General features: G+C 40.8%; 2 protein-coding genes across 2 annotated transcripts in view; both read left to right on the forward strand.

Moving 5' to 3' along the window:
- The window catches only part of RABGAP1L (RAB GTPase activating protein 1 like), a 258,884-nt gene that overhangs the window by 77,751 nt on the left and 168,221 nt on the right, over positions 1 to 12,912 (forward strand). The window lies entirely within an intron of this gene.
- On the forward strand, positions 9,341 to 10,426 carry GPR52 (G protein-coupled receptor 52). The gene has a single exon (XM_009958798.1). It carries the CDS (start codon positions 9,341 to 9,343, stop codon positions 10,424 to 10,426), a length of 1,086 nt encoding a protein of 361 aa, XP_009957100.1.

Below are 12,912 nucleotides of genomic sequence, written 5' to 3' on the forward strand. Positions count from 1 at the left end.
TGAATCTGTTTCTGACATGCATCCACGAATTTGTCACATAATGGTAGCTGGCACTTAACAATTTTTAGAAAAGACAATTGGAGTGAAGTGGATAAATCTGAAGAGTTTTAAACTATTTTTGAGAAGAAGAAAAATTAATGCACACAAATGTTCTCTGTGTTGTAGCTTTTAGCACAGGTTAAAAGTAAGTTGCCACAGGTTATGGCAGGGAGGTTTTTGTCATACGGGTTTGCTGTTGTGACGTTCAGAAGTATGGTGCAGAGATGGAGAAGGAAGTGCATGCAGTGTTGATCATACAGTAGTTTATGGACGTGTGGCCTTGGCTTTGAGTTCTGAGGAATGCTCTGAGTATGAAATAAAAGTGATGCTCTTGGGAGAATTTAAATAAATAATATTTGGTGCAGCTGTTTGCAGCTGTTTTCATTTGTTTGTTTTTAAAACGCAGTGAAAAATGAACATCACATTTGTGTGCGCTTCAACTTTATTCTTTGGTGCATTCAAACTTGTGATTTTGAAAGACTGACAGATGTATATGGTTTTGATCCTTGTATTCGTATCTTAGTAGTTGCTTTTGCACAGGACTTAGAACTTGGCTTCCTAATCAAGGCTACAATAAATTATTCATCATTTGAACTCATTAAATCAAAATTGGTTGCCTTTTAAAAGGTCATGTTGTAGTTTAAGAGAACTCTTTGGCTTGCAGTATGTGAAAAATCAAAGGAGGGAAGCGCAGTGTTTGGAATTTTTTTTTTCGGTAGCCTTAAAATCTGTTATTCTAGCTCTGCTGAAATGGAATTACTACACTGACTGAGCTTATGCTTCTGCCAAGTCAGCTGTAATCCTTTTGAACATACACTATCTTGGTGCCCAGTTGTGATATGCTTTTAGAATACCACTATCTATGGAATGCAATTCCTGCCTTGAAAGTATTAGTAAAAACACAATTATGTCAAAACATGCCTCTAAAAAGTTTAAATGAATGCAGTATTAAAATAATCTTGTAAGTATTGCTTTAAAATATGAGAAATGATTCCCACGGGAAAAGGAAGTGTAATACTATCCGCACTGTTCATACTATTCTCTACATTTCAGTATTTCTTCATTTAAAGTTCTCTTGATTGCTGTCTTTTGTCCTATGATTTAACAAGTGAAAATTTTTATTGCCTGTTGAAAGCAGTGTAATTAATAACTAGTTCATTTCCCTTCACCCTAATGTACTTCCATGTGTAGAAGCTATGTTTTATGTTAGGACAGCTGCATGGATAGGACATGGATTTGTTATGGTACTTGAAATGCAGAGGGGCAATTTTGAACAAAATGCACTTTCTTTTAGACCGTCAGTGTGCTTTCACAAGCCACTAACTGAGTATCAGTTGCACAATCAAAAGCAGAAGCTAAAGGAAAAGTAATGCAAATAACAGGGCCCTCGGTCGGGATGCCTGGAGCAGCAGTACGTAGTAAGCCTTTATTCTTTTGCCAGTATGCTTTTTTAAAAAAAAACTACCTCTAGTTTAAGAGGGGGTGGATTAGTTTTAGTGGCAGATGCATGAAACTGTCTGAAGGCACATGTTTAATTTTTTGCTTTTCATACCATCCTAAGACATTTTCCTTGTTTTTCCAATGTCTGTTTTAATTAATTTTGGAGCATTGCTTTTCATATGTGGTCAGTTAGTAATTAGCATCCTTCCATAGCTTAAGTGCTGTTTGTTTAAAGCAAATGCTATGTTTAATTCCTGAAGAATGCTAATTATCACTATTCATTAGACTTACAGTGTTTCCCTGAAGGAAATTCACTTCTCAATAGATTATTGCATGGTGTTTTATTTCTATTGATTTGAGGCACAGAAGTTTGGTGGTATTTGTCACTCTGAATTGAGCTTGTAAAGTGAATTCCATTTGTCACAGGAGCATCAATATAATCTTGAGGGAAGCTTCTCCTGGAGAAAAATGTTCTTTAACGTAAAATTCAGAAAAGTAACCATCTAATCTGTGAGATCACAGGTAGTAATGTTTAAAGAGAGATTGTAGCAATTTACTCCAAAAACTTGCTTAATATTTATTAAATACATGAATAATTTTAGTGGCTAATTTGAACATGTCAAACTTTAGAAGTGTTTGTTAAATAACAGCATGAAAGGACTGCACAATAGTCTTGCAAATGTGAATGCCCATCTTTCTCTACTGACCCACCACAACACATGAAAAAAAATATTTTTGCCAGTTTCTTGTTCTGCATTCCAGCATCTTAATTACCTGACATTTACATGATACTGGCTAACATTTGCCTTATTAGAAATAGGATTGGAAAAGGATTGGGGTTGTGAGTCCAGCAGGCGAGCAGGCTGAAGCAGAGCCTGCTGGAGTAGTAGTAAAAGGAAAAGGGATCATTAGTTCCCTTCCACGTCCCTTGCATACCTTGGCCTTTTAGAAAGCTACTGTCCACTTCCAGCCTCTTACCTGAACTCCACCCACCCTCCATTCCAAATTATACCAGCCCCTTCCTTCTTCCCCACCTTATAGAACCTACTCTGTTGCTGCCATCAAATTCTGTTTCACCTCTACTGCAGAAAAGGCTTAGGTAGGCTGTGGGGATAATTTTTTCCTGTAACAGTCAGGTAGGTGTTCCACAACAGCATTTGCATTTCAAAAATGTAGCTGTGTATCAACCTATCATTTGATCTTTTTTGCAGTCACAGGGGTATGTGGGCCATAGCATTGTAAAATGATTTATGGCATTCTTTATGATCATGGGGTGGGAGGGAGAAGGGAATGACACCAATCTCTGATAGCAAAACTGATAAATGAGACTATAAGGGCAAGAAATTTTTCATGAGTTTAAACTTCCTACAAGATAGCGTAGTTTCCTAGAGAACTGACACTTTTGGGTTTTTACCACTGGCCCAAGCATGTTTAGTGGTGATGAAGACAAACTGCAGTAAGAAAAATTCTGAGCCAATACTGGGAGTCCCAGTGAGAGTGGTCAAATGGTGCAACAGGGGCCCATGCAAGCTCTGAAAACTCTGTCCTTGGAGATGTTCACAACCCAGCTAGACAGGACCCAGTGCAACCTGGCCTAAATTTGGCACTGGAATGGACTTTGAAGTTGGCTTTGATTTGAGCAGGGTGTTGATACCCAGAGGTGCCTTCCAACACGAAGGGTTTAAGTCTAAGATTATTTTGAGAAAAAAATAATGCTTTTATACATGTATACGTATACCTTTTAGAACTCAAATTATACGCCTGTACTCAGGTGAAAATTCCCGTGTGTTCTGTGTAAGCTAGAGCTCCTCATGGCAGTTTTTTAAATAGACAGCTGTAGTGGGTGGATTTTGGGAAGAAGCTTCATATTCCAAATAACAAATAAAACTGATTTCTGCCTTAAATACAGCACCAATATGACTTGAGAGAGCAGCTTCAAACACTAGCCTGATGTAAAAAAACCAACCACATACACACACACACAATTTTTAAGGCGACTACTGATTTTTCTTCCTCCTCTTGCTCTTTAAGCTGCACTACAAGCTGTAAGCTTTATAGAACAGAATTTTTCTGGAGGCATTAAAAACAAAACCAGAGTGTCCATATGGTGTGGTGGACAAGTAAATGCCTGAGGTAGTGATGATAAAAATAAAGCAAACTGAAGAAACACCTTTGTTCTATAGGCTAAGGAGAAAGTGGATGAAAGAAAATAATACTTAAAAAAAAAAACAACAAAAACAAACTAACAGAGAAAAAGGGAGTAGAGCAGAAGAAAAGACGATAAGGAACTGGTATGTATATCAACATATATACATGTGGGTATGTATGGTGGGGGTGGTGAGACACTGGCACAGGCTGCCCAGAGAAGCTGTGGCTGCCCCCTCCCTGGCAGTGTTCAAGGCCAGGCTGGGTGGGGCTTGGAGCAACCTGGTCTAGTGGAAGGTGGCTCTGCCCATGGCAGGGGGGTTGGAACTAGATGGTCTTTAATGACCCTTCCAACCCAAACCATGGTATGGTTCTATGATTGTCATTCAGGTCTGCATCTAAGTAAATAACTATTATGTTCCTCATCTCTGCATCTCCCTGCTCTAATCGGTGTCTTTTAAAAAGATTTTTACAGAAATTACTGTTGTCCATTTAATCCAGCTGACCGCCCAATCTTTTAACAAAGAGAGTCCTGAAAGACTTAAGACTAGAAATGAGTGGTGTCACTGAGATGCTTCTTTGTGCATTGCAGGAATTGCTTCTGTCAGTCCTATTGCCTTACAAAAAAAAAGATTTCGAAAACAAATATCGGTATTCCTTTCTGAATAGAAGAAATGAGTAATAGATTGTTTCCTTGCTTGGAGCTTCTAGATCTACATCTGTATGGTCTTTTTCTGTCTGAGAAGCTTTATCTCCTTTCCTTACAGGGTTACACACAGCACCATTGCTTTCACAGGCTTTCTTTTCATACACAAAGCTCAAGCTCTTACTACATCTCCTCTGTTTTCAGCAGGATCAGATGGTGTGAGTCTTCTGTTTTGGATGGTAACTTCTGTTGTTCCTAGCTGATGTAATTTATAAAGGTGTGGAATTGCTCCTTCTATTGGGCTTGAAGAAGAGTACTCAGTCCTTCTGCTGGACGGAACCAGCAGAATTTATACAGCATGTAAAATACTGCCTTGGTGACAGCCATTAAATTCTTCATATAGAACTGTTTTCTCTTTTTCACTTCCTTTTCTTTACATGCAAATTAAAAAAAAAAAAAGCCTGAAGCACATTTTGTTTGAAACTCTGCCAGCGTCCCTAATGTGTGTCTAATCTACAGATAGAAAACTTTTTCCACATAGCTTTTTAACGTGCTGCCTCTGATACAGCTTTCCACTATTGACACATCTTGTAAAATTCTGTCTGTAATTGCATAGTTCCGTCAGGACTAGCTTTAATTTTCACTTGCCTCCAAATATACGTAAAATACAGTACAAGTAAGTGCCGTCGGTGTGTTGCAGTTTGCGCTGCTGCTTCTTAGAAAATGCCACCGGGAGCTGGGCTCTGGGAGTAGCTGAGGTGATAAAGCCACTGGCAGCTTGCAACATGACTTTTTTTTTTTTTTTTTTTTTTTCTGGTAGTGAAGGAAGCCTGCTCGTTATTTCTGCAAAGTAAGAAATCAAAGTTCCATACTTTTGAATCACTTTGTCTCCTTAATTCTAAGTTATGAAAGGGAAGCATTTTACCTGCATTGAAAACCAACTAGCAGAGGTTACCACTGATTTTTCTGATACCTTTTACCTATTTAGCAGTATCCGGATTTCTTGCACAAGACCTGAAATGTTTGGTTGACAGGAGTGCCTGTTATCAGAGTTCAGTACTCTGAGCACACAGTGATAGGTACTGCGGTTTTGTACATCAGCTGGATCTGACCTGTGAGCAAGGTGACTCAGTGGTCGCTGTAACATTTAGAAGCTTCAGAAGTTACCAATATTCAAATCTGTATCAAGCAGGATGCACTAAGCATGCAGTTTCTGTGGTCCACTTAACTTTAGGCTTTACCTTTGCTTATCTAACGTGCGTTCGTGTCTTTGAGGCTTTCTGACATCCATTTTAAGATGTTTTGAGCCTTTGTTTCTCTGGTGCCCACCATGAACTGGCCCAGGGATGGGAGGGAGAAGTACTGGTTGCTACCACGCCTGTGCACACCGTTGTTTGTTCTCCTCCTTCTCCCCCACAGGAGGAGTGGGAAGAGGAGGAATAAAAATTGCTTCCTATTGTTCCACCCGTGGTATGGATAGCTATGGCTTAAAGCTGTACTCGCGGACTAAATTTAGTCATTAAGTCTGTTGTCGCAGCTTTTTACAGTTCTGAGGTATTGGAGCGATTTAAATTTTTTCTTAAGTCCTTCGATGCAAGAATTTGGAATTATCACACTCCATACTGCAGGCCACTCTTGCATTGCTGCATTTTGTGCTGCTTCACATTTCTACAGACTTGTCATTCAGCCATGAATATTTGCTCCAGGCTATGCTCGAAATACAAGATGTTAACCCAGGAACAGCTTATTAAAATTTTGCCTGTGGTTTGCCTTGGAACTAAAAGAATTTAAATTGCTGTAGTTTCTAATGACTTAGTTTGTTAAAGCCTTCGATACGGTTCTTGACACATGTATTTTTCTGATCTATAGCCCAAAATGCTGTTTTGTGGTTGGTATTTTGGTATCTAAATTTGCTGTTTCTCTCTGTGTCTAAGGACGTATATGGAGTGTCTATGTAAGATAACTTTGATGATTGTACTTCTGTTACTGGTTTTTATTTTTAGGAAGCATGAAGTAAACAAAAGTCTTTAATCAGTGAATAACAGCATCCATTTGCATGAAGAGACATCAGTTAATTGGGTTACAAAGTCTGTGCTTTGAAAAATGTTACAAGTATTTGTATTTAAACTGATGTTTGCAATCGGTTGAAGCAATTAAAAACTGGTACAGCATTGAAACAAGTTGCAGATGAGTTTTAAAATAAATCTGCCTTAAGTATGAAGATAATTAATTTTTTAAGGGGCTGTAATCTTGTCTTTTAAGCAAGACAAGAGCATTTGTGTTGAACCATGGCAAATATTTTACCAAGCTAAACATTTGCAGACAATGTATAAAAGATGCATGCGAAATTAGTCATCTGAGAATAACTTTTACTAAACATTTTTGGCTAGGCGATGATGGCGGTTTCTAAAATTATACCTCTGTATAGGAGAGGTTGGCTGGGTGGGACCGGTTTCACCGCTGGGGGCTGGGGCGTGTATCCGCGGGCTTCGGACACTCGGTGCTGCCCCGGCGCTCCGTGCGCGCTGCCCCGCTGCAGCGGGAGCCGTCAGCCCGGCCGCGGGCCGCCGCCGCCTTCAGCTCCCACCGCCCCGCCCGCCGCGGGCCGCCCGGAGGGCAGCGGGGCTGCCGCGGAGGCTCCGCTCCGCTCCGCTCCGCTCCCCGCCCCGCCGGCCGGCACGACCGCCGTGCCGCAGCCCTCCCCCCGCCGGGGCAGCCCCGCGCCTGCCGCCCGGGCCGGGCCGGGCCGGGCCGGGCCGGGCCGGGCCGGGCCGGGCCGGGCCGGGCCGGGCCGGGCCGGGCCGGGCCGGGCGCGGCGCTGCCCCCGCCGAGCCGAGCCGTTCCGTTCCGTTCCCCCGCCGCGCTGCGGGGGGCGCCGCCGGCCCGGCCCGGCCCGGCCGCCGTTTCCTGGTGACAGCGGCGCGGCGCGGCCATTGGCTGGGGGCCGGGGGAGCCAGTCACCTTTCCAGCGCCCGGCTCGTCTGCATCGGCGGGGGGGGGGGGGGAGGTGGAGGAGGAGGAGGAGGAGGAGGAGGAGGAGGAGCGGACTCAGGTGCAGGCAATCATTTCAAGGGGGAAGAAGAGAAATAGCGACAGAGGCTCCAGCCGCACCACAGTAACTAGGAGTCCCCTGTCAAGCAGTTCAGCATAGCGGCTCGTAAGGATGCGTGTAGGTGAGAAAGATCGCTCTATCGCTTAACAGAGAATTAGAGAAAGTATTAATTTTATACGTGCTCTGTTGCTTGTAGACGAAGGGAATGAATAGCCGGAAATATTCTGGGATGTTATAAAATCAAAAGGACTTTTTGTACAGCGTGGCGATGCACGACAGGAAATTCACTCCAAAAAGAATGCTTTCTCTCAAACTGCTGCAACACCGTTGAAAATTTTTCTTTTCTAGTATCTGGAATTCCTCCTGAAGACATAGCAAGGACTATCAAAACCATCAGAGAGATTCTGCTACTTTTAAAGAGACTTAAAGCAAATACCAGCGTAATATCTGAATGACCTTGGAGATCATTTTATGTGGATTCGTTAATTCTCACTGCCAGTCTTCTAGTCTCAGGAACTCTAGGATTAAAGATGGTTTTAACATTTTAGGGGCCTTTCAAAAAGCAAGATTGTATACAATTAATTACCTGCCTAATGATTCCTGAACTAATCAAGCATTTGCTTAAAACTGAATACAGAAGATGCTTTTTTTTAACATTTGCTCTCTCCATAACTGCGAGTAAAATGAACAAGGTAATGTCCTGCAATTAGAAGAACATTTTTTTAAAAGAAACTGTTTATTATGCTGATCGCCTAATAAATATAGAAACCCTAAAACTACATAGAAGATGAAGCTGAATAACAGAATAATGGAGTAGTAAACAATGGCAGCTTTTCTAGTCAAATCAGCATTTCATTAGCTTCACAGCAGAATGCAGATGGAAGTTTCTGTTCTTATTGTATGGGGGTTTGTGAAATGATTCAGGTGTTGCTACAGAGGTGAGCAATATCATGGATATACCTATGAACTCCAGTGTACCGATCCACTGTAGCAGATATGGCAGAGTTTCCAAAGGTGATTATTTTAAATTACCATTGCTGAAATTAAATTCAAGAGGATTGATTTTTTGTCTGTGGGGACCTTGAATTATGCTTCTGGCATTAATAATTGTAATGGACTATAACTGTTTGAAGGAATTGTGGATATTGATATAAGTCTCCAAATTCTATTCTTAAATTATTTCCATTTTTAAATGAATAGACACGATCTTCCTCATTGTATGTGAGATGTATGTTTTCTTTCTTGGGAGTCAGAGGACAAATCTGCCTTGTCCCCCACCTGTCTCCCTCCAAATAAAATTCATTATTCATACCCAAACAGTGGTGAGTCTATTGGAATTAACCTTGACAAAAATGTTTTCCTTACCTTTCCAATGAATAGCATGGATAAGACGGAGTACCATCTCCTGAATGGAGCCAGAAAATACAGCATTAGATGATGAACTTTTTCCTTTACTCTCCAGCCAGTCTGTGATTTAAATTGAGACATTAAAAAGATTATCTCCAGTTACTGCTGGTCCAGGAAACCTGAGCTGTACTGAGGTTCCTCCTTCCCTTCCTCCCCCTCACCCCATTATATTCCAAAGTAATCGACTTTCTCAGGAAAATAAGCAGTCAGAGATTTCCCCCCTCCTTCCCTGGAAAATGAATGTGTCTGTTTTGTCGTTTTTATTTCCGTATTTCACAGTACCTGTTTGTTTTAGAAGTGCCTTGTGTTTGCTAAAGATTGGTGAAGAGCACTGGAGGAGCTGATCAGTGGCCTTTCTCTTTCTGGCTTTTTTTTTTTTTTTCTTTTCTTTCTTTCTTTCTTTCTTTCTTTCCTTAAAGCTAAGGTGTGCCAGAGGTGATGCACTGATGCTGAGGAGGCATCAACAGCTATGGGACTGTAATCCTCTCAAATGTAAGCACTGGCAGTGTCTACAAAGAGAGATCGTGAGACGCTGAAGCAGAGTTTAGCTGCTGTTAAGCAGGTCATCTGCTCACTAAGGCTCAGATTGCAGTGTTCCCTAATCACAAAACATGAACCAGTCCCGATGGATTGAATGGAGGACTCTGAATATGAGCAGTAGTGTTATGAACATATCTGAGCATCTCTCCTGCCCTCTTGGATTTGGTCACTACAATGCAGTTGACATCTGTATCCTTGAGACAGTTGTAATCGTCTTGCTAACATTTTTAATTATTGCGGGTAACTTAACTGTGATATTTGTCTTTCACTGTGCTCCACTACTGCATCATTATACCACCAGCTATTTTATTCAGACCATGGCCTATGCTGATCTTTTTGTGGGAGTTAGCTGCTTGGTTCCTACTTTGTCACTGCTCCACTACTCAACAGGTGTCCACGAGTCCTTGACTTGTCAAGTTTTTGGATATATCATCTCTGTGCTAAAAAGCGTATCTATGGCATGTCTTGCTTGCATCAGTGTGGATCGCTATCTCGCTATAACAAAGCCTCTCTCCTATAATCAACTGGTCACACCTTGTCGCTTGAGAATCTGCATCATTTTGATCTGGATATACTCTTGCCTGATCTTCTTGCCTTCCTTTTTTGGTTGGGGAAAACCTGGTTACCATGGAGATATTTTTGAATGGTGTGCTACCTCCTGGCAAAGTAATGCCTATTTTACTGGCTTTATCGTGTGCTTACTATATGCTCCTGCTGCCTTTGTCATATGTTTCACGTATTTCCACATCTTTAAAATTTGCCGGCAGCACACCAAAGAGATAAATGATCGGAGAGCTCGATTTCCTAGCCACGAAGTGGATGCTGCTGGGGAGACTGGGCACAGCCCCGATCGCCGCTATGCCATGGTCTTGTTTCGGATAACCAGTGTGTTCTACGTGCTGTGGCTCCCCTATATCATATACTTTCTTCTGGAGAGCTCTAGGGTGTTGGAAAACCCAGCGCTTTCCTTCTTAACGACATGGCTTGCTATAAGTAATAGTTTCTGCAACTGTGTGATATATAGCCTCTCCAACAGCGTTTTCAGGCTGGGACTGCGGAGACTGTCAGAGACAATATGTTCATCTTGTATGTGTTTAAAAGACAGGGATGTACGGGACCCTAAACCAAGAAAACGGGCTAATTCCTGCTCCATTTAAAGGAAACTGGCGCATGTAATCAAATGCGGAGTTTTGATAGTATTTGCTGTATCTGGAAACTTGCCAGAAGATAAATGTTTACTTGAATAGTTTGCTGTGATGTTAGAGTTAAAGTGATTGTGGAAGAGGAAAAGGCTGCTGTAAGAGGGGTCACTGAACTTGAATATAGCTCTTGTGAAATTGTGAGGATAGCAATTCGACAGAGACGATGAAGAAAGTCAAAACTAAAAATCTTCCAAAGGGCATGAAATAACTACCACATCAGAGGAGGTTCCTCATAAAATAAATAAGTTAGTTACTACCTTATATTTTCCCTTCTGTAGAAAAGTTGTCTTACTATCTTTGTGTCAGAATATACTATAGCCTTCTGAATTTAAATATATTTAAGAGGAAACAATCAACAACACAGTAAGTGTCTATCCGTAAATTATATACCTGAGGACTATAGTAGATATTGCAGATTAATAACCAGCTCTGTCTCTGCTCACATCTTGTACAATTTTCAGTTATACAAACAGTCCGCAATACATAAAATCTATGCTGGGCATGATGCTTTTGGATAAAATGGCACATTTTGGTACAACTTTCACAGAAGCTCTGCCTGTCATTCCTCCTTTTTTCCCATGCTGTGCATTTCTAGATTCCATTGCGTCCAAGTGGTTTAGTTTGAGGGCACCTACAAGGTAAACTGAGTTTCAAACCATTCTTCCTGCAGAAAGCAATAGCCCTTCCTGGTTGGCTGAGTAACTGCAGCTGCCCATATACAAGGACTTCTTCAGTCTTTCATTCTCTCGATCCTGTTAAATTAGCACACGGTATCGATGTAGTGTCCTTTAGGGTGTACTAAAGCTTTTCCTTTATTGGCTACACAGATAGTCCTAATGCAAATATGATAATTGCACACAGCAGTGTGCATCACTGCTTAGAAAATGAAAACTAACTAACCCTTTTCTTTGGGAAGTCTAAATAGCTTACTGTTGTAGCTGTCAATACGTTGTGTGAACCTAGCTTGCACATACTGTATTTTTTTTAGAGAAATCGTAAATTGTGGTCTGTGCCTAATGTTTTCATAGCACATGGAATAGATCAATGCTACGGGATTAAAAAATTACACTTGCTTTAAGAGAAATACTTCTGTGCAGTTGTTGAATAGCTGTTTTTTAGACAAGTGTTCTCGAAGGAGGTGAACAGGGCAGTTTAGTATTAAACACAGACAAAGAGCTTCAGTATTCCCTTTTGTACTGAATTGATTTTTAGGTCCACTGATGAAGTATTTTTTATTTTGCAAGGGTGCACATTAGGTTTGTGTAATAAATTGCCAGGGGTTCAGATGCATGCCAATCAATAAAATAGTTAAATTATTATTTTGAACCAAATGTAATTTTCTTAGATGGTTATTGGCTTTTAAAAAAGGCCCAATTATTGATTATTGGTGCCTTTTAACACTGCACTATTACTCCTTCTTTCACCAAAATGCATATGTAAAGATCGTGCCTATCACTTTTTGTAATGGAAGCTAACCACGCTTGCACACTTGTGGTTTGACTCTAGATCTCCCTTAATTATGTATTCTTTGTTCTGTTGAGGTGGTTCTGAACCCCTGTACATTTTTTAAACCTGTAAGAGAGTTGAAACAATGGAATAAAGTAGTATTATGTATATCAAAACCAGCCTTGGCGTTAGTTCCCTGATGTTACTTTCTGTTTTCTTTGAAAGTTCTTTTGGGTTAGGACTCAAGAGTGAACGATTTAAAATCCAAACCTCAAAGCTGCTTACTTGCCATCTTAAACGTTTATATACTGGTTTCTAGCATTGCACAATCTTTAAAGCAGATTGAAATATGACTTGAAACATTCCTGTAGCTAAGCTGAGCTGTTGCTGACAATTAGCCCTGATAGATACTACGGAAAAATCAGTAGTATTCTTTGCACGCATCTTGTAATGCTCCATGTCTACAGGAATGTGTCTGCTGCCTTCTTTTGAAAAGTTACTGTTTATTTCAGAAGGCTCTTTTTGGCTGACTGCTGCTCTATAAGGTTGTGTAACCCTTTATCTTCTTACAAACGCGACTCAGATTCATTTCATTTTGTCATTATTTTGTCATTGTTTCCTGCTTAGTAGGTCCTCAGCATGCAAGGCTTAGACAAGGAACAAGGAAATATCTCATTTCTCACAACTCACAGGGCTGGTTTCGTATCAATAAAGTAGTTTTATATCTGTAATCCAGAGCTGGCTGCTTACCGCTTCTGGTTTTTGTTGGGATTCCTGGTAAAAAGTTTCTGTGGCACCTCCTGAAATTCAAGAAAAGTTCTAGAAAATGCTTGAAATTGAACAAAACTTTTATTAAACATAGCCTGGAGGCAACAGATGCATCGTTAGCATGGTACTGTAACTGCAAATACGTAGAAATATACAAGCTCACTCATTTGTATCGGTAGTGCCTTAGTTGAACCCTGCTTGTATAACCTCAGCAAACAGAGTTGATG

The sequence above is a fragment of the Leptosomus discolor genome, chromosome 3 (genome assembly GCF_034619465.1).
Source record: "Leptosomus discolor isolate bLepDis1 chromosome 3, bLepDis1.hap2, whole genome shotgun sequence".
In the NCBI taxonomy this organism is placed as follows: Eukaryota; Metazoa; Chordata; class Aves; order Leptosomiformes; family Leptosomidae; genus Leptosomus; species Leptosomus discolor.